The sequence below is a fragment of the Pyxicephalus adspersus genome, chromosome 8 (assembly GCF_032062135.1).
Source record: "Pyxicephalus adspersus chromosome 8, UCB_Pads_2.0, whole genome shotgun sequence".
Classification (NCBI taxonomy): Eukaryota; Metazoa; Chordata; class Amphibia; order Anura; family Pyxicephalidae; genus Pyxicephalus; species Pyxicephalus adspersus.
The window spans coordinates 46,908,470-46,924,618 of NC_092865.1; the positions used below are offsets into that span (position 1 = coordinate 46,908,470).

At 42.1% G+C, this 16,149-nt stretch overlaps 1 protein-coding gene across 9 annotated transcripts in view; it reads left to right on the top strand.

Annotated features, from left to right (window-relative positions):
* Positions 1-16,149, top strand: part of ITPR1 (inositol 1,4,5-trisphosphate receptor type 1) — a 114,614-nt gene that overhangs the window by 64,017 nt on the left and 34,448 nt on the right. For 6 of the 9 annotated variants that reach the window (XM_072420445.1, XM_072420444.1, XM_072420447.1 and 3 more), the window contains 9 exons: positions 371-571; positions 1,945-2,196; positions 3,289-3,414; positions 3,498-3,626; positions 4,034-4,154; positions 4,368-4,552; positions 5,202-5,350; positions 6,529-6,640; positions 7,431-7,463. In XM_072420445.1, the coding sequence (XP_072276546.1) occupies positions 371-571; positions 1,945-2,196; positions 3,289-3,414; positions 3,498-3,626; positions 4,034-4,154; positions 4,368-4,552; positions 5,202-5,350; positions 6,529-6,640; positions 7,431-7,463 (1,308 nt within the window). The remainder of the gene's footprint in view (positions 1-370; positions 572-1,944; positions 2,197-3,288; positions 3,415-3,497; positions 3,627-4,033; positions 4,155-4,367; positions 4,553-5,201; positions 5,351-6,528; positions 6,641-7,430; positions 7,464-16,149) is intronic. The other 3 variants (XM_072420448.1, XM_072420452.1, XM_072420453.1) reach the window with 1 other exon arrangement.

Genomic DNA, 16,149 nt, shown 5'->3' on the forward strand with positions numbered 1-16,149 from the left:
CAATAGCATTCAAAGATAGGGAAAGCTCTTTGATCAAGTTATGATGATGACAATGATCCAATGTAACAACATGTAAGAAGAAAGTGGGAGGGGCTGGAGTTCTGTTTCAAGTATCACCCCGGTCAACCATATAGATGTGATAAAAGTATGCTTAGTTTTTAGAATGCATACTTTTGTTCATTGTATTTTTAGTTTTCCATACACACAAGATAAATGGTTTATAAAGGTAATATATTCTCTTACGAGGCTCTTCAACATCCAGGAATTCACTGCTACCTAATACCCCCAAATTATTTAATTCATAACTGTAAAGTCAGGCAGAATATGCATTTTTTTTACTTTTCCCATTGTATATAATTGTCTCTTGTAGATTCTGGAAGCAGTCACAATGCAACATATCTTCAAGGACAATTTCCAGCTGTGCAGTGAAATAAACGAGCGCGTCGTTCAGCACTTCGCTCATTGTATTGAGACTCACGGTCGCAGCGTGCAATACATAAAGTTCTTACAGACAATCGTGAAGGCCGAGGGCAGATTCATCAAAAAGTGTCAGGACATTGTCATGGCAGAGGTAAGATAGAAGACAAATAGACTTTCACAAATTATCGGATACACAATGCTACATGTATTGAATGTGCATTTAAGGCTGCAGTAAACCTATTGCTGTGTCAGTGGTGGAAATGCCAGGGAGAAATTCTCAGGGAGATTTGGAGAAGCTTTCTTGTACCACATCACTAATTTTTTCTAAATATAGGGTAGCCCTTTTGTTTATATTTGCACCAAAATCTGAATTCTACATAGAGATAATGATTAAGAAAATGAAAGTACCTCTAAAGCTTTATAAGTCCATGGAATTCCAAAATAATACAAAACATTTTTTATGTGACTCTTGGAAACACCAAGCCTAAGAGTTGCCTTTGTTGCACTCTGACAGTGCTAAGTCACAACCTCATAGTTGGTAGCTGTGTTGTCAGCCTGCGCTAGTTGACTTGGGCTGCCTTTTTAGGCATCTCAATGGCTGTGGGAAGGAGCTCACATGGCAGGTTGATAATGCCAATTGTGAGCCAGTAACTTGGCATTGCCAGCTTCAAGCAAGAAGTGCTGCTGTACTGGCAGGATCTCCAGGTAGATCTACAGAATATTTATATTACCTTTCTCTTTGGCCATATCATCTAATATAGATGCCACATCCAATTTCTAAACAGAATAACGTCCTTTGCCTATATTTATAGGGACTTTTTAGGCATCCTATGTATACAACACAATTTTAAAATTATGCCAGGAAACTTCAACTAATCAAACCATATTCTTAAAAGCCACAGTGATATATATTGTCACATACAATTAACAGTAGCATAAATCATTTTACATTCACATGATATACACTCTCATAAAGTGTTATAATAGTCTCCTTTTTGAGGACAGCTAAGAGACCTATCAATGTATATTATTACAACAAATAAAAGTTTATTTTAACCCATCTATGGGTTATTCTAACCCATCTTTCACAAAATACCAACATTCATACAAGGTGTACACTTACAATTCCAAATATTTGTTTTTCCACAATTTTCTTATGGGCTGGAAACCAAACCTTTACCTAATAAAATCAGGACAACAAGGGAAGGACAGCCAACAGAAGACAAGAGGGATCAAACCTGTCGGTAGTAGTTAATAAATAGTCACTCCTATTATCCCTCTACATGTACAGAATATAGTTTTATTAGTTAATAAAGTTTGCTGGCATGATTTTGAAATTTTGTTGTATATATGAGATGAGAAAAAAAAGTCCCTGTAAATATATGCAAAGGAAGAATCTCCAGGTAACATTACAACAGTATTGTACTTTGCTTTTATAGATAAAAGACTGGTAAACCAAGATTGGTAAAACCCTGTCACTGTTTTGTGTGCACATCTGATGCATCATCCTTGTTTCCCCTGCAGCTAGTGAACTCTGGAGAGGATGTCCTCGTCTTCTACAACGACCGGGCGTCCTTTCAGACTCTGGTACAGATGATGCGTTCGGAGAGGGAGCGTATGGATGAGAACAGCCCCCTGATGTATCACATCCACCTGGTGGAACTGTTGGCCGTGTGCACGGAGGGGAAAAATGTCTACACAGAGATAAAGTGCAACTCATTGCTTCCGCTGGATGATATTGTACGTGTGGTGACACATGAGGACTGCATCCCCGAGGTGAGATTCAAAACACAATTCTGGACAAATGTTGGAGTTCTAGTATATTTTTATTACAATTGCAGTTGCCGTCCTTAGGTGTTGAGAGAAAATCATTTTCAGTATTTTCTTGGGGCACTTGGCATCATATAGTATTGTCACAATGCTTCTAGGTCTGTATTACCTCTCTAAGAGATGACAGGATTTCCCTCGACAACCTCTTCATCTGATTTTTGGGGCATTTTCTTTGTCACCATATAGTCAAATGTCTGGTCTCAGGTGCAGCCTCCAATCATGTGACCTCAGGACTTAGTTACAATGCTGCAGTCTGATGACTGTGGGAAGACAAAGGAAATGCTAGGTCATGAATGGTTATTTATTTTAAAAGGTGAAGTGGGAATTATTATTGAATTGAAACATGAACATTTAACAATGGATTTGCCTAAGTTAGAACTTGAGTTAAGTTTCCAGACAAACAGCTACATACACAATTAATATTATTACACTGTATTTATATAGCACCAACATTTTACGTAACGCTTTACAAAGTCCATAGTCATGTCACTAGCTGTCACTCAAAAAAGCTTTTGGAATTTGGGAGGAAAGCCACGAAAACACGTAAACTCCATGCAGATAGTGCCCTGACCGAGATGCGAACCTGGGACCTAGCGCTGCAAAGGCCAAGAGTGCTAACCTCTGAATGGTTGTATCTGACAAAGGATCTGTAATTCTGTTCAGCTAGGATCATGACAGTGCTTGAACCTTGTTTTTGAAGGGGGTAGTAAAGTTAGCCTCACGACATGACCCCAGCCTTCTGATTGGACAGTCAAGGTGCAGTAGCACATGGTGATCACTCCTTCTATCAGAATGTTTCTTGTTTGCACCTGTGCACACAACAGAGTCTGATTTGGCTACTAGGGCCCCCCTCTCCTAGTTGATGTCTTACTGTTAATGGAGGATCTCTGAAGACAAACCAATATTTTTTTACAGCTGTATTTAAGTTATATATTTATTATGGGATTTAAGGTGTATGTGTTTTTATTGATAAGGAGTCAAATTTAACTTAGAATGTATGGAAACCCTATTTGAAACTCTTTAATGTGGCCCCTCCAGGTGAAGATCGCATACATAAACTTCCTCAATCATTGCTACGTTGATACAGAAGTAGAAATGAAGGAAATTTATACCAGTAATCACATGTGGAAGCTGTTTGAGAATTTCCTGGTGGACATCTGCAGGGTGAGATGGGGAGGACTCTATTAAGAGATTTCTCAATTATTCAAATAATATAGAAATAACGGAGTGACTTGTTCATGTTTCAGGTGTGTAACAGCACGAGTGACCGGAAACACGCAGACTTGATCCTGGAGCGCTACGTGACGGAAACTGTGATGAGCATCATAAACACTTTCTTCAGCTCTCCGTTCTCTGATCAGAGCACCACGCTGCAGGTGAACTAATCACCTATTTAATTGCATTTGCTTGTTTTTGCGAATTGCTTGCTTTTGTTTGGGATATACTGATATATAGGCCATGCCAGTGCAATTACTTTAATGGTTAGGCTGGCACTGAAATGTATGGTAATTCAGAAAGATCTTTTTAGCCAATGTAAAAATTAAAAAAAATATTTAGACCTATAATTGTGTGAAGTGGTGTTATGTGATGGGTTATCATTGTTACATTGCTATTGTTATCATTGTTGCAAATTAATTTCCATTGTCTATAGATTTGCAAGTTGATGAATCTTTTCCACATTGACCATAGACAAGATTACAAATTCATATAAATGTATACATAGTTGTAGAGATGTGCCTTGTATTATTCATGCTTCGTAATTTATTTATCTTCATGTCCTCAGACCCGGCAGCCTGTGTTTGTGCAGCTCTTACAAGCTGTATTTCGAGTCTATCACTGCAGCTGGCTCCTTCCTTCCCAAAAGGCCTCAGTGGAGAGTTGTATTCGAGTTCTGTCTGATGTGGGTAAGTAAATGGGTCACTGGATGACCACTCCCTACCTTGAGGGGCAATTAGTAAATATTGGCTGCCAAATGTACAAAACCTCTTTTTGGTGGATTTACACTGAACTCTGAACTGTATCAAGCATTGCAGATTATTTATAAATGCACCAACTTATAGATGGTGAACATCCATCTGTGCTTTGTAAAGCCGCTGAATGTTTTCTTCATTTTGCAGCGAAGAGCCGTGCCATAGCCATCCCTGTCGATTTAGATAGCCAGGTGAACAATTTGTTTCTAAAAAGCCATAACATCGTACAGAAGACGGCCATGAGTTGGCGCATGTCAGCCAGAAATGCAGCCCGGCGAGATTCTGTTCTGACGGCTTCAAGGGACTATCGCAATATTATTGAGCGACTACAGGTAATGGGCAAAGCTGACTTTAAGGAGGTTACTTTTTTTGCAAGGTTCCTGGGGACCTTAAGATATACACAATATGTCTGTTTGTGGACACCTGACCATGGCAACTACAAGACATGACTACAAGTATGAGGATCCCTCCCAGTTGTAAAGTCTAGGTGTTCCCAGAGAAAAGTCATTGTAATACTACAGCATATGAAGACATTTTAAAGAATTGTGCTTTTTTAGCTTTGTGGTCAAATCGGTCAAGACCCTTTTCTGTTCCCTCATGACTGCCCTGTGCACAAAGCCAGCTCCATAAAGACATGGTGTCACCAGTTTGGTGTGAAGGAACTCAAGTGTCCTGCACAGAGCCGTGACCTCCGACAGCTTCCAAACTGTTCTAGAAATCCTTCTCCTATCAGAGGATGCTGTGTATAGTAAAAATAATTTACTGCATTTTGCTTTTATAGTCTGAAAGCACATCAACCCAAACCCATAATGCATTGTAGTGCCCTGTATTAAATGTTCATTTTATTTAGTTAAATTGTTAATAAAAATGTAAGGTTAACATCTTATCATGGAAGAACTTGATCAAGACTCGTATAATTTTCTTTAATTACAATATAGTCAGCAATCAATTTGTGATTCTGTATCTGCTCATTCTGTACAGGACATTGTGTCATCACTGGAAGATCGGCTGCGTCCTCTGGTCCAAGCAGAACTTTCAGTCCTTGTGGATGTTTTACATCGGCCAGAACTTCTGTTTCCAGAGAACACGGATGCCCGAAAAAAATGTGAGAGCGGGCAGTTTATCTGCAAGTGAGTAATAGTAAGGTCAGCAAGGAGCTGTTTACTCTGGGTCAAGCCAACCAACTTCTATCTAAAAACCATAATACTATATACAAAAAAATTGCATTCTGTAAAACAAAATAAACTAAAACACTCCAGAGCCAGATAAAGATAAAACCAGTTGTAATTTACCAGTAAACACAGAATGAATCCAGGATCCTAAATCTGAAAGATGGTGTTGCTCCTTTATCTTTGGGGGTTCCTCTGCCCTCCCTATTGGCCCATTGTAGTAGTTTATTGTAGGTTTTATAGGTACACATTACAAGAACCACACACATAAGACCGCTCAAAGAGCACTTCATAAATGTACTTTACCAGTAAAAAGCTGCTCCACTACTGTATAGCGGCTGCAGAATGTAGCTCTATTGATCTGGTGGTAGGAGCCACAGCAAGTGATGGGGTATAAAGGTTAGGGGTAAGCTGAGACCAGGAGCAGGAAAAGGGTGGGTGCCAAAGTGGGTCCGAGGAAGCTAATCCCATAATCGGTAATTTATCCATCTGGTGATGCAGTGGAATCCACAGTGAACAGATTGTATTCAAGTTTTGTGTATGGAGTTATTTAACCGAGAGAACCTATGTTTTAATACCGTGCCTTTTTTTGGTTAACCCCATGACCGTGGATTTTTGCCAGGGTTTGTTAGGCCAAAGTAAAGTGAAAAAAAATTTGGTCTTGGGTAAGAAGTTGAAGTTTTAGATTCCAGATAAGGAAATCAGGTTAATACCTTCTCGGAGACAACTCTTTAGCCATTTATGAATCCTTAAGGGTTCCTCAAAACCTGGTGAGCATATGTTTCATGTGCAATTTTCCGAAATATTTATTATTTTCACATATTTTTAAAGAATACTTTAGAATAGGATTGTCGGTTTGCATTGACATGAGTGCCCACAGTAAGATGTCTTGCTATTGGAGCAGTTCCAAAGCTTCCAGACTCGTAGCGTAGTTCCTTCTGCTTTCCTTCAGGCATTGGGGTCCATGCCCTGTATGTATGGATCACTAAAAAGTGACTGATCTCTTTAAAACCAATAAATTAAAATATTGGGTTGGCATCTGTTACACGCTAAAAGAACCTTACCGGAGATTCAGAGAACATGGGTCCCAAAATTGTCCATCTGATTGTAATATTTAATGTCATTCTTTTTCTTTCTAGATTGATACGACATACAAAGCAACTTCTGGAGGAGAATGAGGAGAAGCTGTGTATTAAAGTCCTGCAGACGCTGAGAGAGATGATGGCAAAAGACAGAGGGTTCGGTGACAAGGTATCTGCCATTTACTGTCCAGCAAACCATTGGCCATGTTTGGTTTGTCATAAATTTTAGTCCATTAGGTTCAAAAAGTCTGCATTGAGCTAATTTAAAGGATTTGCATACATTCTGTTGATTCTGTGTTTGGGTTGTCCGTGTAGTGCAGCAGAATCCTTCTATTGTTATACCCTTGGAAGAAATGCAACTTTTCCATTTTGGTTATGGCTCATATAACTCCTGTTGTGATGGTGATAGACATGGTCAGGTAAAATAAGTGGTTAAGCCCATCGCAACCTGCGACTGATTATTTTATAATATAGCCTGTTAGTTGACCTATTCCCATTTAGTCCCTGGGATGCTGCAAATCCAAGGCAGCAGCCAACTGGCACTTTTGGGTCCCAGCAATGAATTTACTACCTGGCTTTAAAGGGGGTTGACCTGATTGCACTTCCAAAAGCTGCCACTAGATGGTAGGCTGCTTTCATGTGTCAAACCTCCCTGCATGATTTTCCTGGAGCTGAATTGTTATCAATGGTGACAACACTTTCAGTGAGGAAAGTTACATGGAAATGTTTATAGGTGAAAGTTTACATCCTAAAGTTTCCAGAATACAACTCTGCAAATTAGGTCTACTTCTGTGGCATGCAAGTTAAAAGCAGCTACCATTTAAAGACTTTTCAATGCTCACAATGCCCTTTTTGCAACTCTGCAAAGTTGCAGGCTGCAGACATTTTCTTTGTAGTAAGATCATGAGTTCTGGGTTTTAGGGTAGACACCTAATGCAATGCTTTTTCCTCTTTTGCAGCTTGTAGCCATTGACGCTGTGGAAAATGCTGAGGTTTTGACCTGTCTGTCATTTCTGTAACCCCCTGACTTCATTTCCTTCCCTTTTTTCCTCTTCTTGGAGGCTACAGAGTTGTGTGGCTTTACAATGCTCTGAAGAGGCTGTCTTTGTGTTGTCAGTGCTTGGTCTTTCCATCCAGTGATATTGTGAATTGTCTGTGGATGTAGCCGGGCTCTCTGTATGTCTTTGTTGCAAAGATTCATGTGGCTTCTTGTTTGTATTGGCTTCAAGTACAATGCTGGATTTTGGTAGATTCGGAATTAAGACGCAGCAGCAAACTGATCATTTGCTTTTCCTGTGCAAACACAGCCCATAGTAATTTTTTTGGGAAAGGGTTAACTTTGTTGCCTTCGTCTGTAGAATATACAGACACAGCCTTATATTGGTTGAATCATCCCAGAGTTTCTTTGGCCCTTTTAGCCACGTTTGGTTCTTTGTTGGTAAAGCCTGCACCTTGAGAGAGAGCGAGCATGGTCCAAGACTTTAAAAAGTCTCATTCAAGCATAGAAAGGAGGAAAAGTGGGGGAGAGAGGAAATCTTGTCCTGAAAAGGGGGCAGGGGGAGCAGAATCGGAAATCCTTTTGCATGATATGAATTATCCAATATTGGGACCCCTACTCTAGGGATATTGGGATAATTGGGGTAATTTATGATTTTACTACATTATTGAATCATTCCAAACAATTGGGGATAAAAAAAACCTCCAGGCCTCTTTGATTCTTCCCATGCAGACTTTTTATTTTTGAACATTTCCTATTATTTATACCACCCCAGAAAACCTGCAAATACCTTATTGAACTTAACCAGGTAATACAGTTTGATTTTTTTTTTTTTGCTCTGCTACAGAAAAATGTGGAAATGTGCTTTAAAATGTCCCTGAAAGAAAGATAGGAGCAAGAATTGCTGACTTATTTCAAGTTATACCCAACAGAGCAATCATATGAGCATGTAGGGCAGCACAGTGGCTCAGAGGTTAGCACTCTGGCCTTTCGCTGGGTCCCAGGTTTGAATCTCAGTCAGGACGCTATCTGCATGGAGTTTACAGGTTGTGTGGGTTTCCTCCAGGTACTCTAGTTCCCTCTCACTTTCCAAAAACATGCAGTTAGGTTAATTGGCTTCCCCTCCAAATTGATCCTGTGGTCAAGACATGGTCATGACTATGGTGTGGACATTGGATTGAGAGCTTTTAGGGACAGCTAGTGACATGACTATGGACTTTGTACAATGCTGCGTAATATGTCAGCACTATATAAATACAAATAATAAAGAATGCTTAAGCAACAGGTGCAACCACCATGAAACTATCATCTAGTCTAGAAAACTGAGTTTTTTGGGGGATTTTTTCAGTATTTTCCACTTGCCCCCTTCTCCAACCTCCCCTTCTCCTCCCCTGACCATTAGTCAGTCCAAGATTGACCATTTCTAATACCAGGTCATCGGTGGAGGCATCCTTACTTAGTATTAATAAACAGTATGTATATAGTGCCAACATGTTCCACAGCGCTGTCCATTAAATAGGATAGCAACTGACAGACACAAACAATGACATAGGAGGAGAGGACCCTGCCCAGACAAGCTTGCATACTAAGAGGTTCTTGTGAGCATCTTCTAAAGAAAACCTGTTAAGACTGCTGCAGCTTTTTTATTTGTCACACTAATTCTACACTGTGAAATATTTTGCCCTAATTTCAGAATAGTTCTAGTTCTATGGACCGCAAAATCTCTGCTCTCCACCCTGCAGGAAGCACTTTCTCTATGGGTCAGGCAATCCCCATCCAGCCCAAAGCTTTTAAGCTTCCCAGGCTCCCAGGAATTCGTCTTCAAGTCATAAAATGAGACAGCTTGTACTGATGCTGTGCACAGTCAGTGCCGGTTTCGGTCTTTCCATCCCTTTGATTTGTCTGTGTGTGTGATTCAGACCTGACCTCGTGCCGTAAGCAGGTCATACAGATCTTCTGCAGCTCCCTATCACTAGTGACTCACATTGGCTGAATATTTCACCTCTGATCTCACAGATGGCGTTTAAAAGAAAACACTTTCATCATGCTTGTTATATGGTAGCATATTAAAAACCAGTCGTCATTTCAGGAGTTTCTCAGTCATTATTTTCTGAGTCAAAGGACAGAGATGTCACTCCTTATACACACCTCAACTGCTGACCTTTCTCGGATGACTCTGCAGACCTAACAATCAGCCTGGAAGGGCTAAAAGTGATGACTTTGTGGCTAATAAAACTTGACATATCATTTCAGTATTCTCCCCAGAATTTTTTTTTAAAATGGGTGGAAAGAACATGCAGGTCGGTGGCGTTTTTTTTATCATGACCCAAATTTCCACCCGAAAACAGCTGAAAAATGCCAATTGGTGCGCCCGGTTAAAAGGTTCATGTCTCTAGTATACAACATTTTAGGTAGAATGACCTTGGAGCTGACTCTGGGCTTCTCTTTAGCACAAGTATGATTCCAATGACCAAAAAGGACATTGTGGAATTGGAGAGAGTGCGGAGAAGGGCAAATAAACTAATAAAAGGAATGGAGGAGCTCAGCTATGAGGAGAGATTAGCTGAACTGAATCTATTCTCCCTTGAGAAGAGATGTATAAGGGGGATATGATCACCCTGTATAAATATATAAATGGTCCAGATAGAGAACTCTCTTCTCTTCAAGAGGGCACACTTTGCGTCTGGAGGAAAAGAAGTTTAAGCCTCAGATAAGGAAGGGATTCTTCACTTTAAGGTCTGTGAAAAAGTGGAATCGGCTCCCTCAGGAAGTAGTTTCAGCAACTACTATAGATTGCTTTAAGAAAAAGCTGGATGATTTCTAGAAGCACAGAATTTAACTGGTGATTAAAGTTATAAAGAAAAAAAAACCCGGTTGGAACAAATTGTACCATGGATTTTTTTTTTTCTATCCTCTGGATCAACTATGCCCGTAGAGATTTATATCTGGGATATGTTGATTTCCCTAGTGGTTAAACTTGATGGTACTTTATTGATGAAAGGGTTCGGTCTTTGAATATTCTTCTTATCAACCAATATATCAAGAAGCAAAGTCTTGGTCTATTGGCCAAAAGAAAAAAGTTGTCTTGTTGGCTGCATTTCAGTGATCAAATCTCTTTAAATCCCAGTTCCGCTCCCTCCTTGTAGTTGCGTTTCTTGCAGTCTTAGCATCTCGAAAGTTCATGCACGAGGGTGTGAAGTCACGGTGGATGACCCCAATCTCGAGTGAATTTATAATTGACTAACCTCCTTCCTGCACACTAGTTCCTCTTTACAAATATAGTCAGTCGGTATGTGTCGGACTTGTTTTTATCAGTGTGGGTGAAACCTGCGCATTTGTTGTAAATTGGTGACTTTTTTTCATTGCAATTGGGTTGTTCCTAATCTACCCGTTCAAACCTACAGCACTTGTAATGGTCAGAACAGACAAGCAAACTTAGACCTGAGACCTTTTAACCAATGTGCTTCATGGGTGAAAAAAAAATACCTAGGTGACTTATTATTTGCTTGTATTCTCTCCCTGTGAGAGAGGACGTACAAGAGGTGGGTCCAGCTGAGAGCCTGCCTTGCTGTCTGAGCCAGGTTAATATTAAACTTGTCTTGGCTTCTGTGAAAGGTTAAAATGTATTACAAAGTATTAAGTTTTCATTATCCTGATAGCGCCTTTATTTGGAAAATTATATTGTGCTTGGGCTTCCCAGTCTGCAGGGAGATTGAGGATTGCTGATTACAGAGCTTTAGGTCTGACTCACCATGAAGTATGTCAGACCTTTGCAGAGGGACTGCTGCTTATACACAAAGCAACACAAGCATGGCGGCGGAGGACAGGATGTGGCTATGCAGCATGTAACTGCTTTCTATAGAAAATTGTAACAGTTTGCACACTTTGTTTGATGCACCTGAGTTGTATTTTTGCTGAATTAAAACAAAGTTCAGTTGAGCTTTAACTTGACCCTGACAGTGAGAGAATACAAGTAATCCCTGAGAGGTAAGGCAACACTAATCATAGTACAAATGCCCGCTGACAACATTTCTATATTTCTCAGTGTTGGTCAATGGAATGCAGGTCCGCATTGAGTGGACTGACCCTTGGGTAGATGGGGATTGTAACATCTGGTCAGATAGCCATCGGGGTTTACAAATAAAGAATTGTAGCACCTGGGTGCTTGGTCTGCCCTTCTTTTCATTGGCATAATCGGCAGAAGGAGGGGGTGAGGACATGAAAATATTTGTGTTTTGGGATGTAAGGGGTGAGAATATTTGTGTCTGTTGGGTTTGAGAATTTTTTGGGTCTGGGGGAACAAAATGGACAGGGAGTGAATACAGCCAGCCAGCAGCTCCTTCATGCATAATATATCTATAGACTCTATACAATGCATCTCATATGTGCCCTGTGCTTCCACGATCATAAATAAGGGGGAGGTGGATTGTGGTCTTGGACGGCGGGCAGATCATGTGAGGTCAGATCGTGCAAAGTGGCACTCAAAGCTCTCGTTCCTGTGTCATTGCACAGGTGGCATCTCAATCCCGTGTGTGCGTGATCTGTCTGGGCTCAGCACACCGTGACCCCCCTGTCTGTTTTTAGACGCATGGGGGGGGGGGAGGATTCAAATGTCAGGACAGGTGTGAATAAATATAGGCCGGTGTTTAGGCCACCGTCAGTATTAAATAGCGGGGCGAAGCTTAGGCTGAGCTTTTACTCGTGACCACCATCCATGTAACATCCCTTTAAATGGAGTCCCTGAAGGGGGGGTGGGAGGAGAAGAGGTGGGGGGACTGTGAAGAAAACCCAGCCAACTTCTCACAACTTGAATGTTTTTCCCAAAGTACAATCTGAGGGCTGTGACCATACTGGGTGATGTTGATGTTGGGAAACCGGATGCAAATGTCTTAATCTGTGTTTGTGTTAGACCGCAGCAGAGTTAAAGTTTAGCTTGTGTTCCCCGGAACAGAGAGAACTCCAGGGTGAGGACGAGGATTAACGTTTTGGTTTAATATCAAAAAAACTTTAAGTGGATCTCCTGCTCCGAGAAAACACTGAACACCTTTTATACTATAATTTATTCCATAGTCCCTGGCTATCCTGCCATAATGGTCCTTGTTCAGAAGCTTCCTTATATAGGGTGACAACACTTTGTTCCATTTTCCCAGTTGTGCCCCCATGTTTTCACATGATCGTGTTTCCCAACCTGGGTTCCTCCAGAGGTTGCTGGGGGTTCCTTGAGCAATGAGCAGTTGGCACCTCTCAGGTCAGTTTAGGTGACACCAATGATCTTTTTGGCTATCTGTAAGGGTGACATTCCTTCCAATAGCCAGTAATGTAAGAGGAATTCTTCCCACTGACCACCACACTAATATACTGTGAGCTGTGGACATAGAAATTAAAGACCTGAAAGTTATTTCAAGGGTTCCCCATCCTAAAAAGGTCATAAAACTGTCACATGGGCTTTAGTGGGAAGTGCAAGCGATTTCCATTTTAACATTACAGACGTGGTACCGGTCAACTGCTGCCATGATTGGCAAACGTGCCATCACGGGAAGCAGTTGCAGGGAGATGCAAATAAAACCTATAAAACAAAACAATTAAAAACAATGTATTTTATTCAAAAACTACTTTCTTAATTGGCGTTTGTGAGAATATGTCCCACGTGAAAAGGGTATAAGTACAGCAGAATAGTTTTCTGTATTGTATACAGTCTTGTGGGTGGGGAAGGTGTCAGAGGCAGCCTAGGGGATTTCTTATGTGAAACAAATAAAGCATGTAGGTGTATATGGTCAGAGTGGGGAGACAGAAAGCCAGGGATCTGTGGAAAGATGGCTCAGTGGAAAATAGTGTAGTTTCTCCAAAAGTGGAGAAAGTACAATCTTCACTTTTTCACTCGGCACACGGTCCCACTGGGCTCCCCCATGGACTTCCTGCAACTCTAGTGACCACCCCAGTAACTTGTTTGGGTTGATTTTTTTATAAAAAAATATTCCCTGAAATGCACTTTTCCATTTGGCCTATCCCTGGGCAGCACAAACTGGGACGTTGCAGCTCCAAGTGAATGAATGAATTGTATCCCCGATGCAGAATGATTGCTGACCGAACCAGCTTCTCCTTTGTGTGCCACTAAACTCCCTGGCACTCTTCCTTGCAGTACCCAGTAGGGGTTGTTCTCGGCTGCCCTACTTGCCTGCCCGGTCTGGTGAGTTGCCAAGCTCATTACATAACACGCGTTTTCTTTTCCTGGAACCGGAGCTGCGCTGCTGTGACCTTCAGCACTAATTACCAATAAACACTTTGCTGTTTACAGGGGGGGATATGTGGGGGGGGGGGGGGGCAGAGGATGCTGTTACCAAGCAAGCTGCCCGCGTCACTTATACGCTGATCAGGAACTCTGTTGGCGGCATAAATTTTTCAACTAAGTATTGGATATGCTGATGACAGATCTAGTATTCCTGGCCCCGATGCGGAACTAAAGCCCTGGTGTGCTCCCTCGAACACATGTTGTCCTTGGCATCCAACTTCCCCAGCACACATGCCCGCCCCTCCGTACTTGCTTCCATCCCCAGCAAGCAATATCCACGTTGACCCCCTGGCCCTTGCCCCCCAGTGCACATGTTCTAAATTTGCATACCCCAGCGCCAATGTTTTTTTTGCATGCTCATGTCCCCCAGCACAAATTGTCTTCTTTGGCATGACTACCCCCCCATGTTTTTCCTCCTTGGTATGCCCCCTTGCACACATGCCCTTCCTCCTTAGTTGCTCATATTAGATTGCATTTTACACCTTTACTACCCTTGTCCCCCAAGTGCATGTGTTTTCTGTTGCACCTCAGCCCCCTATTCTTCTTTGCATGCATCCCCACCCTCCCCAGCACATGTTGCCTTCATGACATGCCCCCCTAGCACACATGTTTGATTTGACATCCTACTCCCCTCGCACACATCCCCTCCCTCCTTAGTTGCTCCCATCCTCAGCATGCATTATGCGCCTTTAGCCCCTGTCCCCCAGCTCCTATGTTCTTCTTTGCTTGCTCACTTTCTCTCAGCAAGCATTCTCTTCTTTAGCATGACTACCCCCAGCACAAGTTTCCTCCTTAGTATGTTCTCCTTGGCATCCAACTTCATGGATGCCCCCATCCCTAGCATGGCACTATCCACTTTGACAACTCTTGCCCCCCCAACGTGCACATGTTTCCCATGGCATTCTCCTGCATCCATGTTCTCGCTTGCCTGCTGACTTCCTCCCCCAGCCCACATTCTCTTCTTTGCCAATAATATCCACTTTGCACACATGGTTTCCTTGGCATCCAACTCCCCCCCAGCATAGATGCCCTCCCTTCTTGGTTAATGCCCATTTACATGCATTATCCATCTTGACCACCTTTGCCCCCAGTGCACATGTTCTCCATTGCATTCACCCAGCAAACTTTTCCTTCTTGGCATCCAACTCCCTTAGCACACACAACTCTCATCTAATAAAATTTGCTGACCTCTATGCCCACCTTCCCTGGCAATAAATCCAGTTTTACCAGCCAGGCTCGTAATTCGGGCCAGTTGGCAACTCCAGCATGGAGTCCAGCCCACAATTATTGGAAAGTCTTCCAGTCTACTTGAAGTGCCCTGCCCTGGTCATGTGACGGGACCTGCCTTTGGACTGCACTGACCTGACATGAGCAGGGAGGGCATGGAGAGGAGGGGGGGGGGAGCACTTCGGTCTAAAATCAGCAATGTCTGGATGGGGCCCCCCTTGGTTCCAGGCCCCATAGCAACTGCAGAAGTTTCTATGGTAATACCTACGCCATTGCTCTTTATAAATGTTCAGAATGAGGAGAATGTAGGTGGGTGGGAGAAAAGGGTAAAATGCTGGAAAGAATAAGCAAAATAAATCTATAAATGAAATAAATAAAAAAAAAACAGTAGGTAAAAAAGCAGATCTGGGCTGCCCATGCACCAACGTCCTGCAGTATTATTAGGTCCCTCTTTTAGGCCCATGGACCCCTGCTGTGGGATCAGCCCAGCGCTGGATTTTTGGAGGCCGCAGTCATCAATTTCATGTCCCCAGAACTGAAATAATAGGGAGACCTAATCGGTGGTTTAAAATCTGACAGAGGTTCCAATTACTTCCCATTATTAATAATAATAATAATAATAATAATAAATAGGATTTATGTAGCACCAGCAAATTATGCAGCGCTGTACATTAAATAGGGTTTGCAAAAGGCAGACATATGCAGACAGTGACACAGGAGGAGGCGAGGACCCAGAAGAGCTTACAATCTAAGAATTTCCATCTAACACTAAACTAAGTTATGGCTTTTAATGGCCTTTAAATTATCCATTTCCTTTTATCCCAAAAGGTCGCTCGGTGTCTCCTGGAAGGCAAACCAGAAGTTTGGTTATTATCTAGGTCTCTGCCAGCACCCCACCTGCTGTCTGTCCTGTGGGGGAAATACTGAATCTGCCTGTCAGACAGAAGACGGCTTGTGAGCCCCCCCACACACCCCACCCCAGCCCTCCAGATGTGAAATATTCACTTTCCCACCCTCCAGTGAAGGGACTTTCCTGCTGATTCACCAAGTTGCTTATGTGAGAGATTAACTATTCACTTGCAGGCTGCTGGTAACACGTCTGCCCTCAACCTCCCCACATCAGACATGATCACCATTTGTGGGTAAAAAAGAGGAACAGATAAAA